Raw genomic sequence first — 21,934 nt, forward strand, 5'->3', positions numbered from 1 at the left:
CCTTATGATCATCTCTAAGCAACAGTGTCCTCTATCAAAACACCAGTTCCATTCCATACTTTTAAAACTTGCCTTTGTAGCGAGAGAATCCGGGTAGCTTGCACAACTCCCTGAAGCAAGTTTGAGTTGTTTGCTGCTTAAAGAGTGTCCTTACAGAAAGGAATGCTTCAATTTAAGTTAAAACTGCTACACGACATCTTCCTGTGTGGATGCTGAGCTGTACTCAAGGTTCTTAAATCACACACATGGTAGATGCTACTGGATGGGTGGAAAGACTGTACTATTTAGAGCTCATGGATGAGTGCTTGGAAACATTGTCTTCTGGATATAAAAAAAAATTGCATTCATGAACAATATTTGCAGAAGTTCCAAGTTACCACTATGATAGCATGGTAAGGGGAAGGGGATCAAGTTCATGAAACACTGCCTGCCTCTAGCTGAAGGGCTATCAGCATTTGATGGCAGGTATGGAAGGAAGATAATTTTTCTTTGTGGGTTGTGTTCTGACAGGTTGTCTGTTTCCTTTCTGGGGGATGGCAGCACATCTAAGCAACTAAGGGGAGAAATATTGGACTCAGATATCTAAGAGACGGGAAAAAGAGTGGGAAGGAGGGAGGGAGAGAGAGGGAGAGAGGAAAGGGAAGGGGCAGAGAGAGGGGGAGGGGAGGGAGAAAGAGATAGGACATGAAGTTGGGTAGGGGGACCACAGGGAAATATGAGAGGAAATGGAAGAAGGAACAGGGATTGGATATAATGAAAATACATTGAACAGATATATGAAACTCTCAAAATAAACACCCCACATTAAAAGAAATTAAAAGGGCTCAGTGTCCCTTACACCTTTTTTTTGCACTTTAAATTATACTAGTACATTAATTATCACTATAAATGTCAACAAGTGTAAATAAATGGCAGGATAAATATTGTCAAAGTACAATAAGATGCCAATGTTTGAGTAAAAATATTGAACTTCTAGAACTTAAAATTAATTTAAAAAAAGTCAGGAGTCTGGAAACACCAGAAAAGTGATTGACTCATTCATATGTGAATTTTAACAGAGCCAAACCTGATAAATTTTGTCCCAATTCGTATGATTCAAAGCTTTGGGGGTTTTAGGTTAAAGAACACAGAAGCATTTATAACAAAGCAAACTTAAAGATGAGAACCTATTGTGGTTTTACAACTGCTCAAAGAGAAATATTTAAGTTCCATAGGAAGAGTTATCATTCAGACTTTAGCTTTACATACCTGGGAAGAACATTGTCAGCTCTAATCTTGAAAAGCGTGATGGAGAGTCTAAGTTCATGCCAGTGTAAGAAGTTGGAGAAACATTAACTTCCAATAAGAAAAGGACTGCACTGTAGAAGGAGGAACGGGTTCTTTTTAACCTCCTTTGAAAAGAGATCTGCGAGCATAAGCAATTACTCAAAATACTTGAAAAGGAAGACAACAAACATTCTCAAACTCCTTTAAAAGTATAAGTCTTTGAGTTATTTTTATGTCTTGGTTTTAATGACTTCTGGAGAAAATGCTGTCACGGGGTAACTACTTACAAAAGAAAATATTTCCTATTAGACTTTGAAATGATTTATTCTCATACAATTTTAAGTGCAACAAGTGACAGAAATCCCATTTTCAATTGCTGCAAAATTTGTATAGGTAAATTTTATTCATAAAAATTTATACAAATGTTAATTTTGAAATATCCTGATATATCAGAAGTTACATACAAAGAGCTCAAAGTTCTTTATATGATACATTTACCCACTAAGGAATTAAAGTCATTCTGTAATTCTGCCAGTCATTGTCATTCCAAGGAATGAATAGCCAGAAACATTTGTCAAAAGAAAAAAGTTAAAATATTCGAAATCAGATATTTTTATTTATATTCACAGACAAGTATGAACAAATAAGAAGAAATAAAAACAATCTGATATTATCATCCAGTCTTTCATCAGATTTCACAACTTGAAATGAGACTTTTATAGTCACAGAATCAAATGAGGAATTATTTATTTCATCAGACTACTAATCATAATCAGAGACAACTGCTTACTATTTTAATTTTTATTTAACTCAAATTTATAGTTGTCCTTCCACACGCTCATTTTGCAAAATGTACTTTCTATTTCCTGGTCAAGTTAACAAAGAATCCTTGGAACATTCTAATTTTAAATCGTATCAAGACAAATAGGTAAATGAAAACAACTGAAATGAATCGTTTAGCATCATCTGAATGCAAACTAACACAGCACAGAAATACACCAGGCTGCCGCTCCTCATTATTTACTTAACAGTCATTAATTATGATAATATATTTCACAGTAAATAATGAGAAATCTTGACAGCAGTGCCACAAATTGAATAGACAAATCCAAACCTCAGCAAACAGATGGATTCAATCTGACAAAGATATAAATATCATTAAAAAACAAGACATTTATAATGAGATGATGTTTTTTATTATAAAAAATATTGGGAAAACTACAGAGCCCACATAAAGTTCTAACAGAGTTTCTTCTCTTGCCAATATCTCACATTGTCAGGAGTTGGCTGTTACAAATCATGGAGCAGTTTTGAAATAGTGTTAACTGGAGTCCTTGCTACAATCATTTCACTAGTTTTTATCTTATCTAATGTCGTTTTTGATTCTTCATTCCACCATACCTTCTAGGGCTCCACGAAACATTTGGTCATCATTTCCCCTTAGGCGCTCTGTAGCTCTCATAGTCTGATATGCCTTGCTTGGTGACCTTGGTTTACTGCTTAGGTAATATTTTTTTTTAAGAAAAGCTACAGATTTTGATGAGGAAGGCCACTGGGGAACTTATTTTCTCATTACAAAATATCTCATGTGTGTTATATAAGAATTATTTATTAATATCAGTTGATACTTGGAAATTTGAACACCTGAAAAAACAAATATGTGATTTATCCACTAAGAAGCTTTTCAAGCTTTAGAACAACTCACTCAGCCAACTTAGGCTGAATGGGATGAGGACTTACTCTTCTCCTCAGGCGTGGAAAACGGCTGTGAGTCCTTTCAATTCATCTTTGAGGTCTATGCATCTCTTCTCACTGCATCTAGTCATGTATTTAAATGAGGTCTGTCTTGTGAATGCGATTCAATGCCTTTTGGCAACATTTTCCAGGCCTTTGAAAAGCGTAAGTTGCCTTTTGTGATGTTTTGAATGATCTTTGTCACTAATGGCACTGTTTCAATGTCTGGTTTGACTGTTGTTGGCTAATTAGATTATTTATTGTTTTAATGACTTCTGACATGTTTTAGCTCATTCTTAGAATTACCCCTTAAAACAAAATGTCTTTGTCCCTACTATTAAATAATTTTAATACAACTATATGAAATTAGTTATGCTAACTTTCATGTACATATTCTTACTCCTCTGTCCTCTCATCTAAAATAGAGGAATATGTGTGTATATCACTCTGAGTTTTCTTTGACTCTTTTCTTCTGCTAAAATATAGTTCTTGAGTCTGTTATTTTATAAAACTATGTTTTGACATCCATAGACAGTATTTGCTTTTATTTAGATTAAGGCTTCCTGTGGCCTCAACTCATGGCAGAAAGCAGAAAGGCAAAGGACTGTGTTTGCAAAGTATAAACCATTGGGTCTTGTTTTGAAGCAACCTACTCACACAATAACCGGTCAACTGTTGCAAGAAATGCATTGTTCTCTTTCTAATTTATTTTTGGATGTGTATAGGTATTTTGTGACCATGTGTGTCTGTGTAACACATGTGTGCTGTGTCCTTGGAGGCCAGTAGATGGCATCAGACCCCTGGGACTGGAGAATGGACAGGTGTGAGCTGCCATGTGGGTACCCTTGGGATTGAACCTACATCTTCTGGAAGAACAACCAGTGTTCTTAACCCCTAAGCCGAGGCTCTAAACTTCCATTAATCCCCTTTAATCAACAAATTTCTTAAAGAATGCACCATCCAAAACTGCTTCGATGGCAAATGTTAAAAGCGTGTTCCACATGGTTCATAGGATTTTAACCATAATATCATACATAGGTGCTCTCATGAACATATACAAACACACATATATTCTCACAAATACATAATTTTGTGCACATACATGTATACAATTACATACATATGTGTCTCTATGTGTGTCTATGTGTTTGTATATGTAACAATCTGTTGCTATATTAGAACTAATATGACTGTACACTTATGTTTTGCACCCCAGTCATTAATAGATGAGTAATTCTAGAATCTTCTCGATCATATACGTGAAGTCACCTGCTGACTTTGAACCACCTCACTACACCATCCACATCCACTCTCCTAATTTAAAAATTTCAGTATTACAACAATAAAGTCATCAGTAGTGTTAAATTACATTGCTGCGCAGTGACTTTCTCAGCTAGCATATAGAAATAAGATTTCTGAGCTGCTAGAATAATACTCCTTTGCTATACTGTACTGGGTAATGTGTAGACAATAGAAACTTGCTCACAGCTCACATTAAGTGCCAGTAAATTCACTGTTTAATGAGAACTTCTGCTTCTGTGTCGACACATCAGCAGATTGGGAGTGCAGCCACATCTTCATAAGGTCATTAGACCCATTCATGAGGACGGATACCCAGCTGTACTTCTGGATATTATCACACGGAGTAATAAGCTCGAGCACAAACTCTTTGGGAAAACACTAATACTCAGCTAATAACAAATGCTTGTTATATTTTTGTTTATTTTTTCTTTACCTGATTTCCAGTGTTATCAAATTCAGTGTCCTTTTATCCTTGCCATTTCTATGAGCATATCTCATACATTTATATCAGCTAAACCTATTTTGATCATATTCTACCTTTCATCCAGGATCTTTCATCCAGGATAAGTTTGTAAAGGAGAGAAAACCAGAATGACCCATCTGCTGCTGGTGTTCTGGTTTCAGTTTTTGGTGGAAAAATTCAATATATTGTGAAAATTTCAAATTTTGCTTACAAACAGTATTACACATCATAATTTCATTATCTTAACAATAACTGCACTTCATCTACCCAACCTTTTTTAACTGTACATTAACAACTGACAAGTATCAATTTATTTGCATTATCAACATGTTTTTTTTTCCTTTCCCACAAATGTCACTTAGACTTGCCTTTACAAACTAGCTACTTCCACTAAGAAATGTGCATTTAAGATATTGCTTGTTGGACCTTGATATTCCAGTTCTCTTTACCAGTGGATAATCTGGGTTGTGTACAAGTTCTGCTGTGCTTAATTATTCATGTTTCAGAGGCCTCTTCTTGGCTTATACTTTGGAAGATAGTGAATAAAATTATTAACATTTGTATACAATATTGCTGTGGACATAGATTTTGAATCTAGTTGCACAAGAGTGACAACTCCAGGTAGATGGTATTATACTATTTTTTTTGGTCATTAAAAGCTGTCAACCTTATCTTCCAAAGTGCATATGTTCATTCTCGTTAGAAACAAGAGAATTTTTATCATTCTGTTTGGTGCACAGTAAAGCTTAAATGTGTAAGTGTTAAGGGAACTGTGAATGACAACTTGTATGTGTGTTAGTATGTTCATACTGTTTGCCTGTTTTAAAGTTGATGGTCCTCCAATGGTTAAACTCAAGAACTGTTCAAGTAGCATGTGTTTGTTGCATGTGAACTTGGACCATATTTCCTTCCAGTTCATGAACTTCTTTTCAGACTCTCAACATTGTCTCTTGTGAAGCAGATATTTGTAATTTTTGCCAATACATATTAACTTTTATTTTTCTTTCATCTTGTTAATCAGTTTGTCAAAGCTCATTACTAAATCTAAGGTCACAAGTATTTCACATTCACAGTTTCATTACTAATACTTAGTACAGTTTTGTATCCTGTATTCAGGTGTTTAATTCTCATTTGGCTAGTGTTTTTGCAATCTGTTAAATGTGTGTCTAGGTCTTTATGGTGTCTCTCCTTACTGCCATAACCATTAATTGCTCTAAAGAATCTTTGCTAAATTGTATTTGCTCAGCTGGCAAAGCTCAGTGATTATTTTGCACACTTACATTTCTAGATAGACTGATCCACTAACTTAAACACAGGTTCTCTTCTCACAATTTCACGACTCTGATAAGTTCAGTATTGCAACTTGAAAACTAGGTATTGTTATTCTTCCAGTTTTGTTGTTTAATAACAGTGTGCTGTATTCAAAACGTTTTTGTTTTGTTCTGTTTTTGTCTTTCTTCCCGATGTAATCTGTTTATCTGTTCTACTTTAAATTATTTTCAGCCTATTTAATGGATCAGCTTTTAAAGGAAAGCTGTTGGAAGTTCTGGCTGTAATAGCTGCTGTGTATACCATGAAGTGATGTAGGTTTTCAAACAATGCTGTTTTCTTCCCTGTTGTTAGACACCTGCTTTATAATTGCTTGTTTCCTTGGATGTGTAAACACCTAATATTATGTAGTATGAATTTATACCCTGATACAATTCCTTCTCCCAAAATCTGATTTGTCTAAATTTATCTTAGGTAATAATTATTTATAGTAATCATCTCTTTTTGATTAGTGTTATTATGGAATATCTTTCTGTTAGCATTTCACCAAAATGTTTCTGAAGAATATGTTACTAGCTGCAGTGCTGTATGCTACTGTGTTTAGTAAACTAGTCTGCATTCTCCTTGCTTTGAGTTAACAATTGACCCTCTTAACTTCTTCTTGATAATGTAATGCCAATTCCTGTCACCCTGTTTTAGTTTTTTTTAGAATCTACTTTTCATCTTGTGGCTTTCTATCGTTTGAACCTAATAGACTTATATTTAGTGCTGTTTGCTTCTTTTTACTTCTGCTTATCATGACTGAGATTCCCTGTGCTGCTTAGTCACATTGGCTTGGCATCTCCCGTGAAATAAAAATTCCACAGTGATACTTACTTCAAATACTTCCCTTCTCACATTTTTATTAACATTTCTTATTAGTTATCTCTTTGTCTGGAAACTTCTTCTTGACATATCTGTAATCATATGAATTCTCTTCTCAGTTATACTTAATTTATTGATTAAGCCAAGAAAATTAGTTTTCAATTTTGTTATTTATTGTACTTCTTTCATCTTTTCTAATTCTTACTCAATCTTCTTCTATATTTTCATTTCTTATCTTTTCCTGTCTACTATTGTCTATTTATAAATTTGGTTATTTTAGTTCACTACTCAATCATTCTAAAATCCCATTCTATGGGACTATTTTTCCAGTAGTTTGTCTCTAAGCACTATACACTTTTGTTCAGTTGTTTGTTTGCTTTTCAGCATGTCTTCTGGGTTTTTTTTGTTGAAAGACAAATACAATCTATCTGAAGAAATGATATGAATATGTTTCTAGCATGTGAGAGAAATAATCTCTCGATTTGTAATGCTGCTTACCCCACAAATCTGCCTCCCAAAGGTACCCACGGCATCTTTAATTTCCAACAGCGTCTCTACGCTGATCTTGTCTGTCTATCTAAAATTCCCTCAAGAACATTTCATTTCACACAGCTGATTTATTTCTCCTCTTTCACTTATCTGCTATTACTATACACGAGTGCTGTTGATATGGTATTTGGGTACTGTGGATAGTTCCATATAATTTTATGGGTTAATCTCAGTGTTTAAATGGTCATTGTCCTCAGAATACGATCCTTATCAGCAGTTTCTGAGGGCTCAGACCTTGGTGAGGCAGAAAGGGTAGAGAAGTCTGAAACCATCAGGAAAATGTACTTTCCTCAGTTGGATTAGGATCTATGTCTTTTGCATTATAAATTGGTCTTCGTTGTGGAGGCTCCGCTAGGCATGTTTTACTAAAACCATTTCCTATCCCCCCGATCTTCGCAAAAGCAGGTCTTTCCTGCATTTTATTGGGATGATTTTTAATTTCTCCTTTTTAGTGCTACCTCAGGTAGAAATGAGTGCGCTCTAAAGCTAATGTGTATTCCTAATTTTTTCAGACTCAGTATTCCTCACTGAGTGTCCACACATCCATATGACTATCCTGGAAGTGTTTTCTTTATGGTAATGTTACCTGATGCCTTGCTCTAGCATAAAAAATTTGGCTCTTCTTCTGTAGATTTTTATGTTTTGCTAGATTTCTTTCCGTGCCAGGGTTATGGAGGAGGGGAGTCCATTAAACTTATTCCTCTATTACAGTGAATTTCTAGTATTTCCAGTATAGTTTTCCTTATTGCAAGGATAAGTCTGACAACTTTTAAACTATTTACAGACTGACACGTTTTAGCTTTCATACGTTAATATTGATGATAGTGGTGGTGGTGATGATGATGATTGTAGTGATGATAATAATAATAGTAGAAACATTGTAAGACATTGCAAATAAATAAAGCGGACACATTTTTAGTCTTTATGAGAAGTTAACACTAAAATGTTTCATCTTTAACACTACTAATTTGTTTCCAAAGAAGTACATTATCTATTCCCTTCAGATCCTAGAATAGCACATATGAAAGAATTTATCTAAGGTAGTATTTATATATTATATAGTCATTTACAAAATTGTATTTACACATATAAAGTTAGATCACTTGGCTTTCTGAAAGCATGATATATGAGAATAAGCATAATTAGACCATAGCCATTTACTCTTGCATTTTGCAGACTAAAGAGTAATGCGTGGATAGGTAAAAACATTTTTAGGCTATCATAACTATGCTATTTATTACAGGTATTATTCTGTTTAATGTGGGTATAGATTTTTCCAAATGTATCACCTACTGGACATATCTTCTCAAAATGCACTTCATTTATCTCACAAAATCATGACATCCTTTCAGTAGAATACATCTCATGTAAATTGTCTAGCACCAAGCCTATTTGACAATGATGTGTATCTTGTGCAATTTGTTGATTAATTCCTTGTACTTGGAAACTTATAAGAAGCTCATCATAAATCAAAGATTAGTATTAATATAAAACAGCTTCGTCGTTGAGAACTTTTCAAGCCATTAAATACAATGAAGAAGAACAAAGTGGTTGCTTCATGCTTGTCACCTGTAAAACAAACTGAAGGAGGCTGTGCAGATCTTTGTCACAAAACTGAATAGCAAGAAATCTTTTTCAAAACTCCATGTCCTTCAACACAGTTTCCAAGTTCTATAAAATGGAGTGTTTAAAAATGGGTTTTCATTAGAAACTTTAAACTGCAAGCTACAATTATAATAATTGAAATTGTTTTCCCGTAAGTAAATTATGTTCAGAGTGCAGAGTAGAGACCAGGAAAACACGAGGATCTATTGTCTTTCATGTCTACAATTTGTTGAACTCTAAATTAAAAGCTTAGAAAACATCTTTGTTCGTTTTTAGAAATAATTAGATTGGAAAGCCACGGTCCAAGACCCTTTTTAGATTTAGATTTTAAGTGCTTTTTCTTATTCTTGTCAAGTCTTGACATTTTATCATTTGGTATTTAAGGAAGTGGAAATTATTCCCCTAACTGGAGTGCTGAAGACAAATTGTATATTTATTTATGTTGAATTGCCGATAGTTTTAAAAACAACCTTGTTTTATATTCATCGTATTGGTCCTTGAAAAATGACTGATGTACTATACAAGAACAAGTATCTGCCTCAAGTACGATGTCCTGGGTATTTTTGAAGGGAAACTTTAAAGGAAATATATCACCAAATATTACTACTCATTCCTATAATACATGTAATTATTTACTAGGCATTTTCTCTTCTTAGTCTTATAAAAAAATTATTTAGTTGTTCCCCAGATAATAGAACTCTCAATTTCCACAATACACACAGATCTCTTCCACAAAACACAGAGGCCTCTCCTTCCACAATACGAAAGAGTGCACTGAAGGTAATTTTGAATAGAGGACAATTACATAATATGAATTGGTTTACTCTTTTGTTTTAATCGCTGATAAATTTTAAGCACAAAATACAATACTAATCACATGATAAGTGATTAGTGCATATTAGCTGAGAGAATGTCTCTTGTTGGAATATACTGCCTGTGAGGAATTCATTTTGCTTGGGCCTCAGTTTTGTCTTTAGCATTAGATCAGACATCTGATGAACACCATTAGAATAACAAGATCAGTGGTAACAGTTTAAATTATACACGTTTTAAAATGGCGGCGATGGAAACGATGAGTCTCGTGACAAATAATAGGGGCACTCCAGAGATGGAGAACTAGAACCTTCCTTTGGCTCTAAAGTCAGAGCTTGTTTCTAACATACATATATACAGATATACAAATATTTACGTTATTTCATATTACTAATAAAAGCAGAACCTGACATAATGTTTGACTCGTGAATGGTCTGTTTGTGTGTTACAGTCCTGAAAATTAAAAAGAATTCATGTTCATTAAGTTTCTAGTGATTTACATTGTGTATTTTTTCACTATGTTTCCCAAAGATGAATATATTTCAGCTAAGCCAGAAGACTGTATTTGTGAGCCTTCAAAACATGAAATTTGCATGTTTCAATTGTATTCATTCTTCCCTTCAGTCAAATATTTAATATCACAATAAAAGTCATTTAAAGTTCTCACAAACTGAAAGTAGATGTCCTTGAAGATGGAGCTGGGGGTCACAGCTACTTCTGTACTCATTTGACTCTAATGACAATTTGATGTTAGCTTTCACAACTATGGTAATCTGAGACAAAGCATACTTTAAAGGGATATTTTAGAGTTATCAGAGATAAAACACACATACTGTCATTTGATCATTTAATTGTAAACCAACTTAGCATGAGTGCTATTGAATCTACTGTTAACAGACTACTTCTTTTACTAATACCATTGTAGACCAACTTTTGCATACAAGTTGAATGGCCTGACCTTTTTTTCCCTTTCTTGGTTTTTTTTTTGTCATGTTCAGACTTACCATGGTACAAGGTCATTGCTTTCTCTCTAATTCTCCTTTCGTCTTTTTGTGCTGTGTATTTCCCTTTAGACTTAGCAGGGAAAGTTCAGATTAATAAGGAAATGGAATCACAGACTACGATAAAATCTTACCTGAAGAACATCTGAGAGTGCTAATGTTTTCCCTGATAGATTGATAGGGTGGAGCTCTAGAGGCACAACATGACACCCTTCTGAAGAAATATTCAGGGGGTCAGGAAATCCAGGCTCAATCCCCAAGAAAACTTGAAGTGTGCGGATCTGCCATCAAGAGGGGGACAGGTGATTCCTGAAGGTTAATATAACGTTTCTTTTTATAAACATGATCTTTTATTGCTTTTATATTTCCTCAATAGTGATCTTAATTCACATGCTAACTTTCCTTTCTTCTTTTCTCTTCCTTTCCCCCTTTCTTTATATTTTCCCTTAGGAATTGCAAAGAAAAATGGAATTTGGGAAAAATTCTCACACTCCTTGTCATCTTTGTAAGATCGTGATCTCAATGTTTCTCTAAGGTATGCTATTCAGAGCAGTCATATTGGGAGAGCTTTCCTGCTAATTAATAGGAATTGGTTGCTAGAATAAAAATTATACAAATTTTGAGTCAGTGGCACAACTCCCTACACGATACACTTATTTGGAAACCCAACTATGGCCAACGGCTGAAGACTGCTGCTGCGTCCTTAACCCTTCTCCACTCAGGGAAAACAATATCATGCATGTTGAGTCAGTTTCTTCTTTTATTTATTTATTTTTATTTGAAATGTTTTCATTACTATATTTTGATCATATTACTTCCCCTCATCCTCGGTCCTACGTCAGGACTGTTTGTTGGTTTGTTGGTTTTATATAACCAACAAGTTAAATCTGATCAACGCTCATCTTTAAGAAGAGCTCACTGAAGACCTCTCTACTTGCTTATAGCACTTTCTGTTATTTAATAACTTGATATGCTCATAGTATGCACTTAAATGACAATTTAGAATATTTTAAGGACTAATGTATATTTTTCTTTTTTTTTTAGCTATCCAAACTTGATGACAGCTTTGAAAATCTTTCAAGAACATCCCAAGAAAAAGCAAAATGAGGGATAGCCTGACTTCTGTCTCTAAAAATATGATATTTAATTGTCCTGGGAACCACAGAAGGACTCCATAATTTAAACATTAGTTTGATAACAGTTGCAAAAGTGCAAAAGATATATTAGGGCTTCTGCATTGTGATTACATTCTTGTAGATTTTGAGAATAAAGTGTTTTATTTTTAAAACAGTGAAAATGCGCTAGAAGTCTTTGTCTCTTGAAAACACTAATCCTATAAGCTAACATGTATAAAAAGGTACATAGTACTATATGATAGCATTTTCTAAAATTCCATTTGTTTTTTTTTCTGTATAAGCGCACATTGCCAAAAGAAACAATGAAATTGCAATCTAGATTTACCAAGTCATGTACTTGGTGGGCCTTTAATCTCACAACATTGCCAACATTATGATGTGTTGTCATTTCTCAGAACTGCTGACAATGTTGTTTTGGACATTCTGTCCCTTGTTTGTTTTGCTTTATATAATGATGCTGGATAGTCACTATTCTATAAAATTGATATTAGTTTTATAATAACAAATTGTTTTATAACAAGTAAACACTACAAGTTTACATGGATTTACCACTTAAGCCTTTAATGTGGATTAAGACAGTACTAATTTTACTAGACTAAGTCTATGCGAGCTTGCTAAGGGATTGATAGAAATCACAGAGTTCTTGCTATCATTTAAAATCAGTTGATAGTCTGTGTGTCTGGATTCAAAATCCTTCCAACACATCATAATGCTTCCAAAGAAAGAGTTCAGTGTTTCATATGTGGTTTTATTGCAAAAATGAAATTTTTTGTTTGATAAATTTATTGTTTGATAAAAAATCTAGAATGTTTTAGAATACACTTTTCTTCCAAATGACACACAACTACTTTTTCTTAGTGTCTTCCCTATGTACTGTGATAAATAACTTTCCTAACAGAAACAACAAAGAGTATCTTCTTACTCACATTTTTGTTACTGTTGTTTTGCTTTTTACACTGACAGTTCTTAAAGATCCTTTGTGCAATTTGAGGCAATAATGAAGTAGTTTTCAAGTTTATCAGTCCCAAGAATATATAATAGTATATCCCATTAATGCATCATGAACTCACCCCACATTTTAGCTTGCTGTCTCTGGTAATACATTGCCAATATGCAGTGTTTTACCTCTGGAAACTTTCTCTTGACCTATTCAAACATATGGACTAGCTTTTTATAGATTATGAGTTCAAGATGTAACTATTATAATGTAGTTTCTAGTTAACGAATTGTTTCTGGATATTTGGCTGGAGTGTATTTTTACAGTTAATCATATGTAAGAACATAACTATGAATAAAGTGTTCACAAAGGTCTAATATCAAAGGGTATTCACATATAAATGGTTGTCCTACTGATATGTCTGAAATAGATGCTTCATGAATGTGCAATGCTTTGTTATAGTTATCTTACCTGGTTGTAGATAATAGGTCTACATTTCTGTAATTGTGCAGTGACACAGGATGTGAAAAGGGAGGAAACTGGCAAGTGATTCAAGTGTTGGAGATGGCTTTATGATAGGCAAGATCCCATCACTAATGGGTCATTTATTGTGTGCTTTTGCTTTCAGAATCGTTACTTCTATACAAATGCACTTGAATTGGTTTATGTTCTTTCACCCACCACTGTGTCAGGTAGAAAGAATACCCAATCTCATGGTGCGGAAGTGAGGAGGCTCTTCCAGCCTGGTCTCCTAATAGAGTTTAACTTCTGCTAATAATTGTGTCTCTAACACCGAGAATTCTCTTAAGCCTAAGAATCAATCAGTGAATAAAATATTAGCCCTTGTCTTCTACTTGGTTTTCTCTATTAATAGGCATGACTCGGGATCTTTGGGATGTATTTCTGACCATTTGCATAGCTGGTTGGTGAGAAGATGGGATGTAGATAGAAGAGGTTTTAAGATGGGAAATCCTCAGACATCATGTATTAAGGCATAAGTATTACATGGTTCACAGAAGTGTAAAGCCTCCTCAATCAAACAACATGATTACTATGATACTTAACCTTATAGGAGTACAAATGATACTTTAACACATGAGAAATGAACACACACTGTATTTAAGATGTTTGTTTTTATGAAAAATTAATCCTGGAGACAATATTTACTGAATTTTCCAATAATATCTATATCTCTAATGCTGATCAGCAATTCCCTCACCCTACTCTCCACCTTGCAAGATCAGATTTCTGGAACAATTATTTTAAACTATAACTTCATTTAGTTATAAGTTTAAATTTGTAGGTAACTTTCATTATTAATCTTGCATTATTATTACTCTGACTGGTAGTATTACTTTTATTTATTGATTTGCTATTAGACAAAATATTATCCTAAATGGCTTCATTTACTGTTTCCCTTTAGTATAATTATATTTCTAATTTTAGTTAGGCAACTTCTAAGGTTAGAATATTCATACAAGATCAAACAGTAAATATGAGGATCCTGTTCTTTAGTATAATGTTTCTCTTCGAGTCTTTTTTTTCTTTGATTGGATATAGTTTTATTTACATTACAAATGTTTTTACCTTTCCCAGTCTCCTGAACATAACCCCCCGTCCCATTCCCTTCCCCTTCTTCTATATGGGTGTTCCCCTCCCATTCACCACTTTTCCCAGCTCCCCCAGACATTCCCCCTACACTGGGGGTCCAACCTTGGCAGGACCAAGGGTTTATCCTTCCATTGGTGCCCAACAAGTCCATCCTCTACTACATATGCAGTTGGAGCCATGGGTCAGTCCATGTACAGTCTTTGGGTTGTGGTTTAGTCCCTGGAAGCTCTGGTTGGATGGCATTGGTGTTCTTATGGGGTAGCAAGCCCCTTCAGCTCTTTCAATTCTTTTTTTCAAGTCTTCTTGATTAGCTCACTTTTTCTCCTCTCTAAGGGCTTTTGTTTTTGGGTTTTTTTTTTTGTTGTTGTTGTTTGTTTGTTTGTTTTACAGGCTTGCCTTGAACTTACTATGTAGTGCAGGCTAGACTTCAACTCTGGATGCTCTTGCCTCAGCTCATTAGCAGTGGTAGTACAAACATGTCATCATGCCATCACTCTCAGCTTTAGTTGGTTTTTGTCAGGGGGTGGGGTGAGGGGCTGAGGTGACACTATCCTCACAGGGATATGGACAAAGGTCTGCTACCTAGAGAGGGAACCAAAGACAGACCAAAGAACCAATAATAACAAATTGCAACTTGAGAATTAGTTTGTGTGATGGTGTTACATCCAGGAGTAGGAATGAAAGGTTCCATAGAAGAGCATGGACAACTCAAAGACTAGACCAAAAGTCTAGCCTAGTATGGATGGAAATCACCAAACCAGGAGCTTTGCAATGCTCAGAAAGACTTCAGGTCAGCTCACTAGGTGTGAAAATCCTATAAAAGAATTATCCTTAATATAAATATGAAGGATGGATTAATGAGGTTTCTGTATTTCTTTAATATGTGCTATTGCCCCATAACAAAACAAAAGAAAACAGTTTTTTTCAAAACAACGCCTCTATAGCTGAAAGATGAATCATCTAACTTTACTTACTATGAGAATCTGTTTCTTCCCAGCCCCATCCCATGTTATGTGCATATTATAATAGATCTGACTCTTCAGACTCCTTCTCCATGGCTCTAATTCCTCCATCCTGGTGCAGATCTGACCCTCCCCTTCTCTGCTGTCCTACCCAACTCCCTATTCTGCCCAGCCATTGGGTGATCAGCATTTATTGATAAGGCAGAGAATAAGTGGTAAGGTGTTCACACAAACTTGAAGCAGGAGATTCTTATACAGCATTACAATGCTATATCGAGATTGAAACAAAATATGAAATCAGAGAAATAAACATTTGAATAACCCAAGGGTAAATTTTACACAGCACACAAAACATTATGAAGAATCCCTCTTCTCAGGTGTCTTAATTTTGTACATAACCTCAAAAAAGGAGGAGTCCTATGCATCTAGCACGTTTTAGGGACTTCTTGAGAGTCTTGAGTTGTTTATATTCTCAGTATTCGGCAGATGCCTTTAAGAACTTGAGTCTTTGTGATCTTGTTTCAAGGATAGAACTTGCCAGTTAGAAGGAAAAGCTCTGGAATAATGTGGGTTTACACATGCCAAGGACTAATGTCTTCCTTGATGGATCTCTGCCTTGTATGTCCAGGCATGGTATCTCACTAAACCTGAAGCTTCCAGATATGAGCGGCCTGCCTGATGGAAGATCTGGAGCAATCTTACTCTTGCCTTATTCTTGCACTAGGATTACAGTCACATGGTGCCACTCTTGCTTTTCTCAGCGAGTTCTGGGAATATAGATGGATATCCTTACACTTCTCTGATTGCCATGTTCCCCAGTGAACTGTCTCCCTAACCTGTCTTCTCTTTTTTCATCTTTATCGGAAAACTGTTGGAGGCTACTGTTTCACCATAGGCAGCCTGGCTCATTTTAAGTTTATGATGTTCCTATCTTGGCCTCTCTAGTGCTGGGAATTCAGCCATTAATGAACATGCCCAACTGAAGTTGTTTTTATGTACACATTAATAATTTACCTCAAACTTTTTGAAAGAGTCTTTAAAAAAGAAAAAATGTGATAAGTTTTGACTTTTTGGTTTAGGTTTTATTTTCACAAAAAAGTCCTCTTTGGAAAAAAGTTTCCATTCTCCATGTGTGCAGAAGAATGGAGGCTTCCTTTTCTGATGTATCTTATTTTTTTAAATCTCTTTGGATCTGTTTTCTGCTTGTCTAAATGCTTTGATCTTCATTTCCTAAACTCCTTCATAATTATTCTTTTCTTACATGTTATTACCTTTCCCAGTATCTAAATATTCTTTCTGATATTTTTTCCTAAGGAACTGCTTAGTGTGAAGCTTCAAGGAAATTAATTTTTAACTCTGTTAAAAGGTCTCAGTACTTGATATTGCGTGTGTTACTCTCAAGTGTGCAGTGCCTTTTGGATTTCATTATCTGTTGCTGTTTTTCTCAGAAGTCTGGCAATACTTAGGTCCACACTCACACTAACCAACTAAATCAAGTAAATCGTGACATCAAGCATTGTGCTTAAACATCTTGCTTGTGGGGTGATCTCCCCGACATACTCCATCTCTTCACTGTGTTTCTAATGTTTCAGGCAGAACATTCTCTCTGCATAGATGGAGCTGGGATGCTGGCTTTGACCGCAGCATTGTGGATGCTGGGACGTGCGGTGGGAAAGGACAGGCAGCTTGTAATGGTTTTTGGCTGGACTGACAAAGACCCTAATTTATCAGGAAATCAAGATGTCCTGCAAGGAGCACATCATCTCATTCAAACTCATCCTTCGTGGGTGGTGAATAGTGGGCATAGGTAGACCTCAGCAGTCACCTTGCTGCAACTAGAGAGGGAAATCCTATTCAACTGTCCATATAAAGGTGTCTTAATCAATTTAAACCTTACTCTCAGAACGAAACTGATGTTTCTTGTGAGATTTTATTTTTTTTGAGTAGTTCATGCATTGCAATGATTTGTTTCCCTTCTATATAGATACTGTCTTTGGTTTTGTTGAGAAAATAAAGATCAAGTTTTTGTTCAATACATCTCAATTAAGAGCACAGTTAAGACTGTTATTATTTCATTGTTATCTACCTTAAGTATTAGATCAAGAGAATTAGAGCATGATAAGTAATGAGTGAGAGTCTGTTTTTCACATTTCCAATATTTCCAAGTGTCATGTAATCTATAAACTATATAATAGAATAAAATAAAATAATATTTTCTGTAAAACATAGAAAATAGAATAATATATAGAATAATGTATTCATCTGCAAGCTGTATTTAAATAAGCATTATTTATAGAAATATAGTTTTTTATTGCACTGTATTTATGAATAAATACACAGCTGATACAAATCACAGGTTGTATACTTTAAATTCAGTTCCTTATCATTTCTAGTGTGTTAGTGTAGTTTTAAATGTTATCAATCAATCTTCTAACACACACACACATACACACACACACACATACACACACACACACTATCCTCTTCTATTTTATTGTTTTTATTCCCATATATTTAGCCTTTTCATCTTTCTTTTAAGATATGTCTCCATTCTTTTAAATATTTTATATATAGTCACCATTATCCTTCTTCTGTAATTGTTCCTGCTTGCTGCTACAATAATAATAACAAAAGCAAACAAATATCTAAACTATGTTATTTTGTTAACTAACTAGGAAAAAATTTGTTGTTTTAAAACATTACGTTTGATTTCTATGCTTTCAAAACACTATACCACTTTGTAAGCTATGAATACAAATTAATGGTAAATAAATGAGTATAGTAGAAATGATATTTAGGATGAAGAGATATGATACTATATTTTCCTTCAAAATACTTATTAAAAGGGGGCAAAAATTGAATCTATCACTCTTTCAACAAATTAAATTTTCCTACCTTATAAAATTTGCTTCTTTGTGTAGTGTATCACTTATATTTGTGATTAATAAGATTGTGGAAATAAATTTCAAAGTAATGTTTGTTTCTTATTCCAATTCTTGAGCATAATTCATGAACTGGAAGTATACAAGTTGACATCCCAACACATTGTGTTTGGGGGACACATAGATGTGGGTCCTGAGCATAGTTATTTTTGGGTGCCCATTTCAAATTTCAGTGTAAACATGAAGTATACTTCAACAGATATCAAATAGAATATAATACTTTGGTGTCAATTAAGGTAACAATATCATGCTTTAAAGAGTGAGTTCAAACCTCACTTGGGAACAATGCTTTCAAATTTGAAATAATTCTCGTGGCTCTAGTCAAATTTCAAGTACAATGGGGATTGTTTAACTAATGTTGTTAGAAGGACTTCAAAGTTCTCTTCTCAAGCAGTGTTTGTCTCATAGTGAGTACTCTATCAACTGTCATTACTATTATTTAAAAACAACCAAATACATTTGAGCAACACATATTAAACTTTATCAATCAGCAGATTGATATCTACACAATAAGCAAATGAAGACAGCTAGAGAGGTGGAGTATAATCAACAAAATCTCTAGATTAAATAGAATGTTTTGTGGCAGGGGTTGTGGAAAGGGCATGCTCTCACTTTAAAGGTTAAAAAAGGTTTCAGAATGTGAGCTTTTTAGGTCAGTAGCAACAGTTTCCATCTCAGAATGTTCAGAGGAGCCATTTAATTAACAAATATTCTTGCATTGCTTGCTATGGGCCCTGCTGTGTTTATCTTCCATGCAGAAGAAAATTCTTCCTTTTTATGCTTCAATATTTTCCTTTTCCACAGACATTTCCACTGGGCCTAGGCGATGGGCAATTCTATTCCTGGACAGATGGTCTGAGAAGAAAAGACTGGCATGACTATGTGAGCATTCAGAAAGATGCTTTGCGCTCAGGTATGGACTTCACAATCAGACAGAGTGGTACTTATACTTCAGTGCTATGTTTGTCCCTGCTAAGTTCTCATGTCAGTTTTTCTTCCGCATGCATTAAAGATGTCTGTCTTTTGGGAACATTGGTGATCAACAATGGACAGAAACAAATGAATTCAAACTAAACAGACAAAACAAATAATGAAAAGCCTTTCCCTGGCTGCAGAGAAGGTCATTACAAATGTGCATGTGTATATTATCTTGTTTTTCCAAGCCCTTTCAAAATAATTCTGTGAGTCATCGTGGGATTTATCAGTAAGACATGAGCTGGTAAACACAAGCAAGACTCACACACTGGGATGAATTATATCTAAATGTCATTACCAAGAAACTCAGTCATGCCACAAGTTTTTGGAATTTTAATGGGTTATGACAATTCTATAAATTACAACATCTGGGAATCTGAAGTTAGTAATACTTGGACTAAGAGTTCAGTAGGACCAACTAAGTTTCAATTTGTGTAGAGAGAGTTCTAGGCTGAGGATATGTCTAGAAGAAAAATTTACAGGAATGTTCTTGGAGAAAGATTGAAAAAATAGTGGAACTCTGCAATTAAAAATTCAAGAGAGTGTATCAGTAGAAATCCTCAGCAGGGGAATGGTACATAGTAGGAGGCCCACATTTTCTCACGCAGCCAATGTAATTCTGCAGTTTCTCAGTGACAGTATCACAGAAATAAGATAACTGCTGTTTGGAAATATATTTAAACAGCAGTAAGGCACTCCTTCAGAAGCATAGTTATGACAACCCAGTTGGAGGTCATCCTGGTCAACCTTGTGCAAACTCATCCCCTCGGGAAAATTGCAGGGAGTGTAGTTCACTGTCCTGACATTGTACAGGACTCTTCTGTGTCAGGCAGAGCTGATCAAATTATAGCTCCTTTTCCTCTCTTCTCTGTCTTTCTCTTTTTATCAAGAGTAACCCACCCCTCTATTTCATTAAAGCAACTTGTCCCAAAGATGATTCTTGTCTTAAGAGAATTGACCTCTTTTAGATATCATCTTCCCCCTTTGACCAGGAGCCAATGAAAAATCACAAAACTGTTTTCCTCACCACCTGCCTCTCTTGCTAATCCTCTTATCTCTTATTTTTGTGAGCTTAGTCCACCTGTATTAATCTGACCATCTGTTCTTTATGCTTCAAGACTCACAAGGTTCTTTGAAATGTTTACTTAACCTTGTCAACTGTAAGAATATAATAATAACAAAATTATCACAAAATATTGAATGTATGTTTACTAATAAGTAAATTACTGAATCTCAGAACAATTTTTGTAGATATTAGTCAAAATGTGTAAAACGTTGGGTCTTTATGAATCTATTAATCTAATAATTATCAATTAGCTAAGACTATATAGAGGTAGACTATATCTGATTAGTTTCTATATACCTACCCCAGTTCCTGAAATTAAAATAATATAATATTTGGACATAGAGTAGTGACAGGTTTATGGGACAAAGACACACTGAAGTTAATATTCTGGCTTTTCCATTTATGAGTTACTTGGCCAATCAATTTATATTTGTGGTAGTCAGTTTTGCAGAAATTTCTTTATGATTAAGCAATTGATAAGTCAATGCTATGTAAAATAATTGACCAATTACCCGGGCATCACCTTATAATAACTGTAACTATGTGAAAGTTTTGTTTTATTCTTACTTACAAGTACATTTGAGTGTGAGTATATGCACACATGTGTGCAGTACCCATTGAGGCCAGAAGAGGGCATCAGAATAGTTGGAGCTGTAGTTACAGGCACTCTTGAGTTGCCTGACTTTGGTGATACTGTAGACTCTAAATTCATGTTTTCTGGAAGAGCAGCAAGCATTATTAACTATTGAATTATCATTCCAGACCCTCAAACTGTAATTATTAAATCATGTTAGTTACTTTTACATGAGTGGTTATACCTTCAGTTTGTGCAAACAAATTTTGGATCCAGAATCTATGACTTTCCCTTTATTTCTGCTTCATATCATATGTTTTATAGTTTGTCCCTATGTGGATCAAGGGCTATTCAAAGAACATGGTAATTTAGTACTTTTCAATATGAATTAGTTTTGAATGTTTTAAGTGACTAATGTTAAGGTTCTTTAATGGCTTGTTAGAGAATAGATACATCTTAAATAAGACACTTAAAATCATTCAGACACACATGAATAGATTCTCACAATTAAATAAACATCTGCATGTATCAAATGCAGTCTTAATGTGCCATTGTCTGTCCTCAAACACTTAAATTTGATGTTTGCTTTCTTATATTTCTCCATATGTATTAACATTTCTGTAACTACTATTAAGCATATTCTGATTTTTTGTTTGTGTTTGAAATTTTTTAAATTTTAATTATACCCAATGATTTTTATTTTCCATTCACCATTATTTTCAAAATTAATTATTGTCAATTTGTGAAAACAGTTGATTCATATTTATGTTGTTTAGTTTTCTATAACATTCTATTTGTGTTTATATGGATGTTTTCTATATTACATTTATCAAGTATAATTCTTCTATAAACTTTTTTATGTATG

At 34.4% G+C, this 21,934-nt stretch overlaps 1 protein-coding gene across 2 annotated transcripts in view; it reads left to right on the forward strand.

Annotated features, from left to right (window-relative positions):
* Positions 1 to 21,934, forward strand: part of Galntl6 (polypeptide N-acetylgalactosaminyltransferase-like 6) — a 1,251,036-nt gene that overhangs the window by 420,658 nt on the left and 808,444 nt on the right. For both annotated transcript variants that reach the window (XM_017600182.3, NM_001135756.1), the window contains one exon: positions 19,259 to 19,367. In XM_017600182.3, coding sequence (XP_017455671.1) covers positions 19,259 to 19,367 — 109 coding nt within the window. The remainder of the gene's footprint in view (positions 1 to 19,258; positions 19,368 to 21,934) is intronic.

Source organism: Rattus norvegicus, chromosome 16, assembly GCF_036323735.1.
Source record: "Rattus norvegicus strain BN/NHsdMcwi chromosome 16, GRCr8, whole genome shotgun sequence".
NCBI classification, from domain to species: Eukaryota; Metazoa; Chordata; class Mammalia; order Rodentia; family Muridae; genus Rattus; species Rattus norvegicus.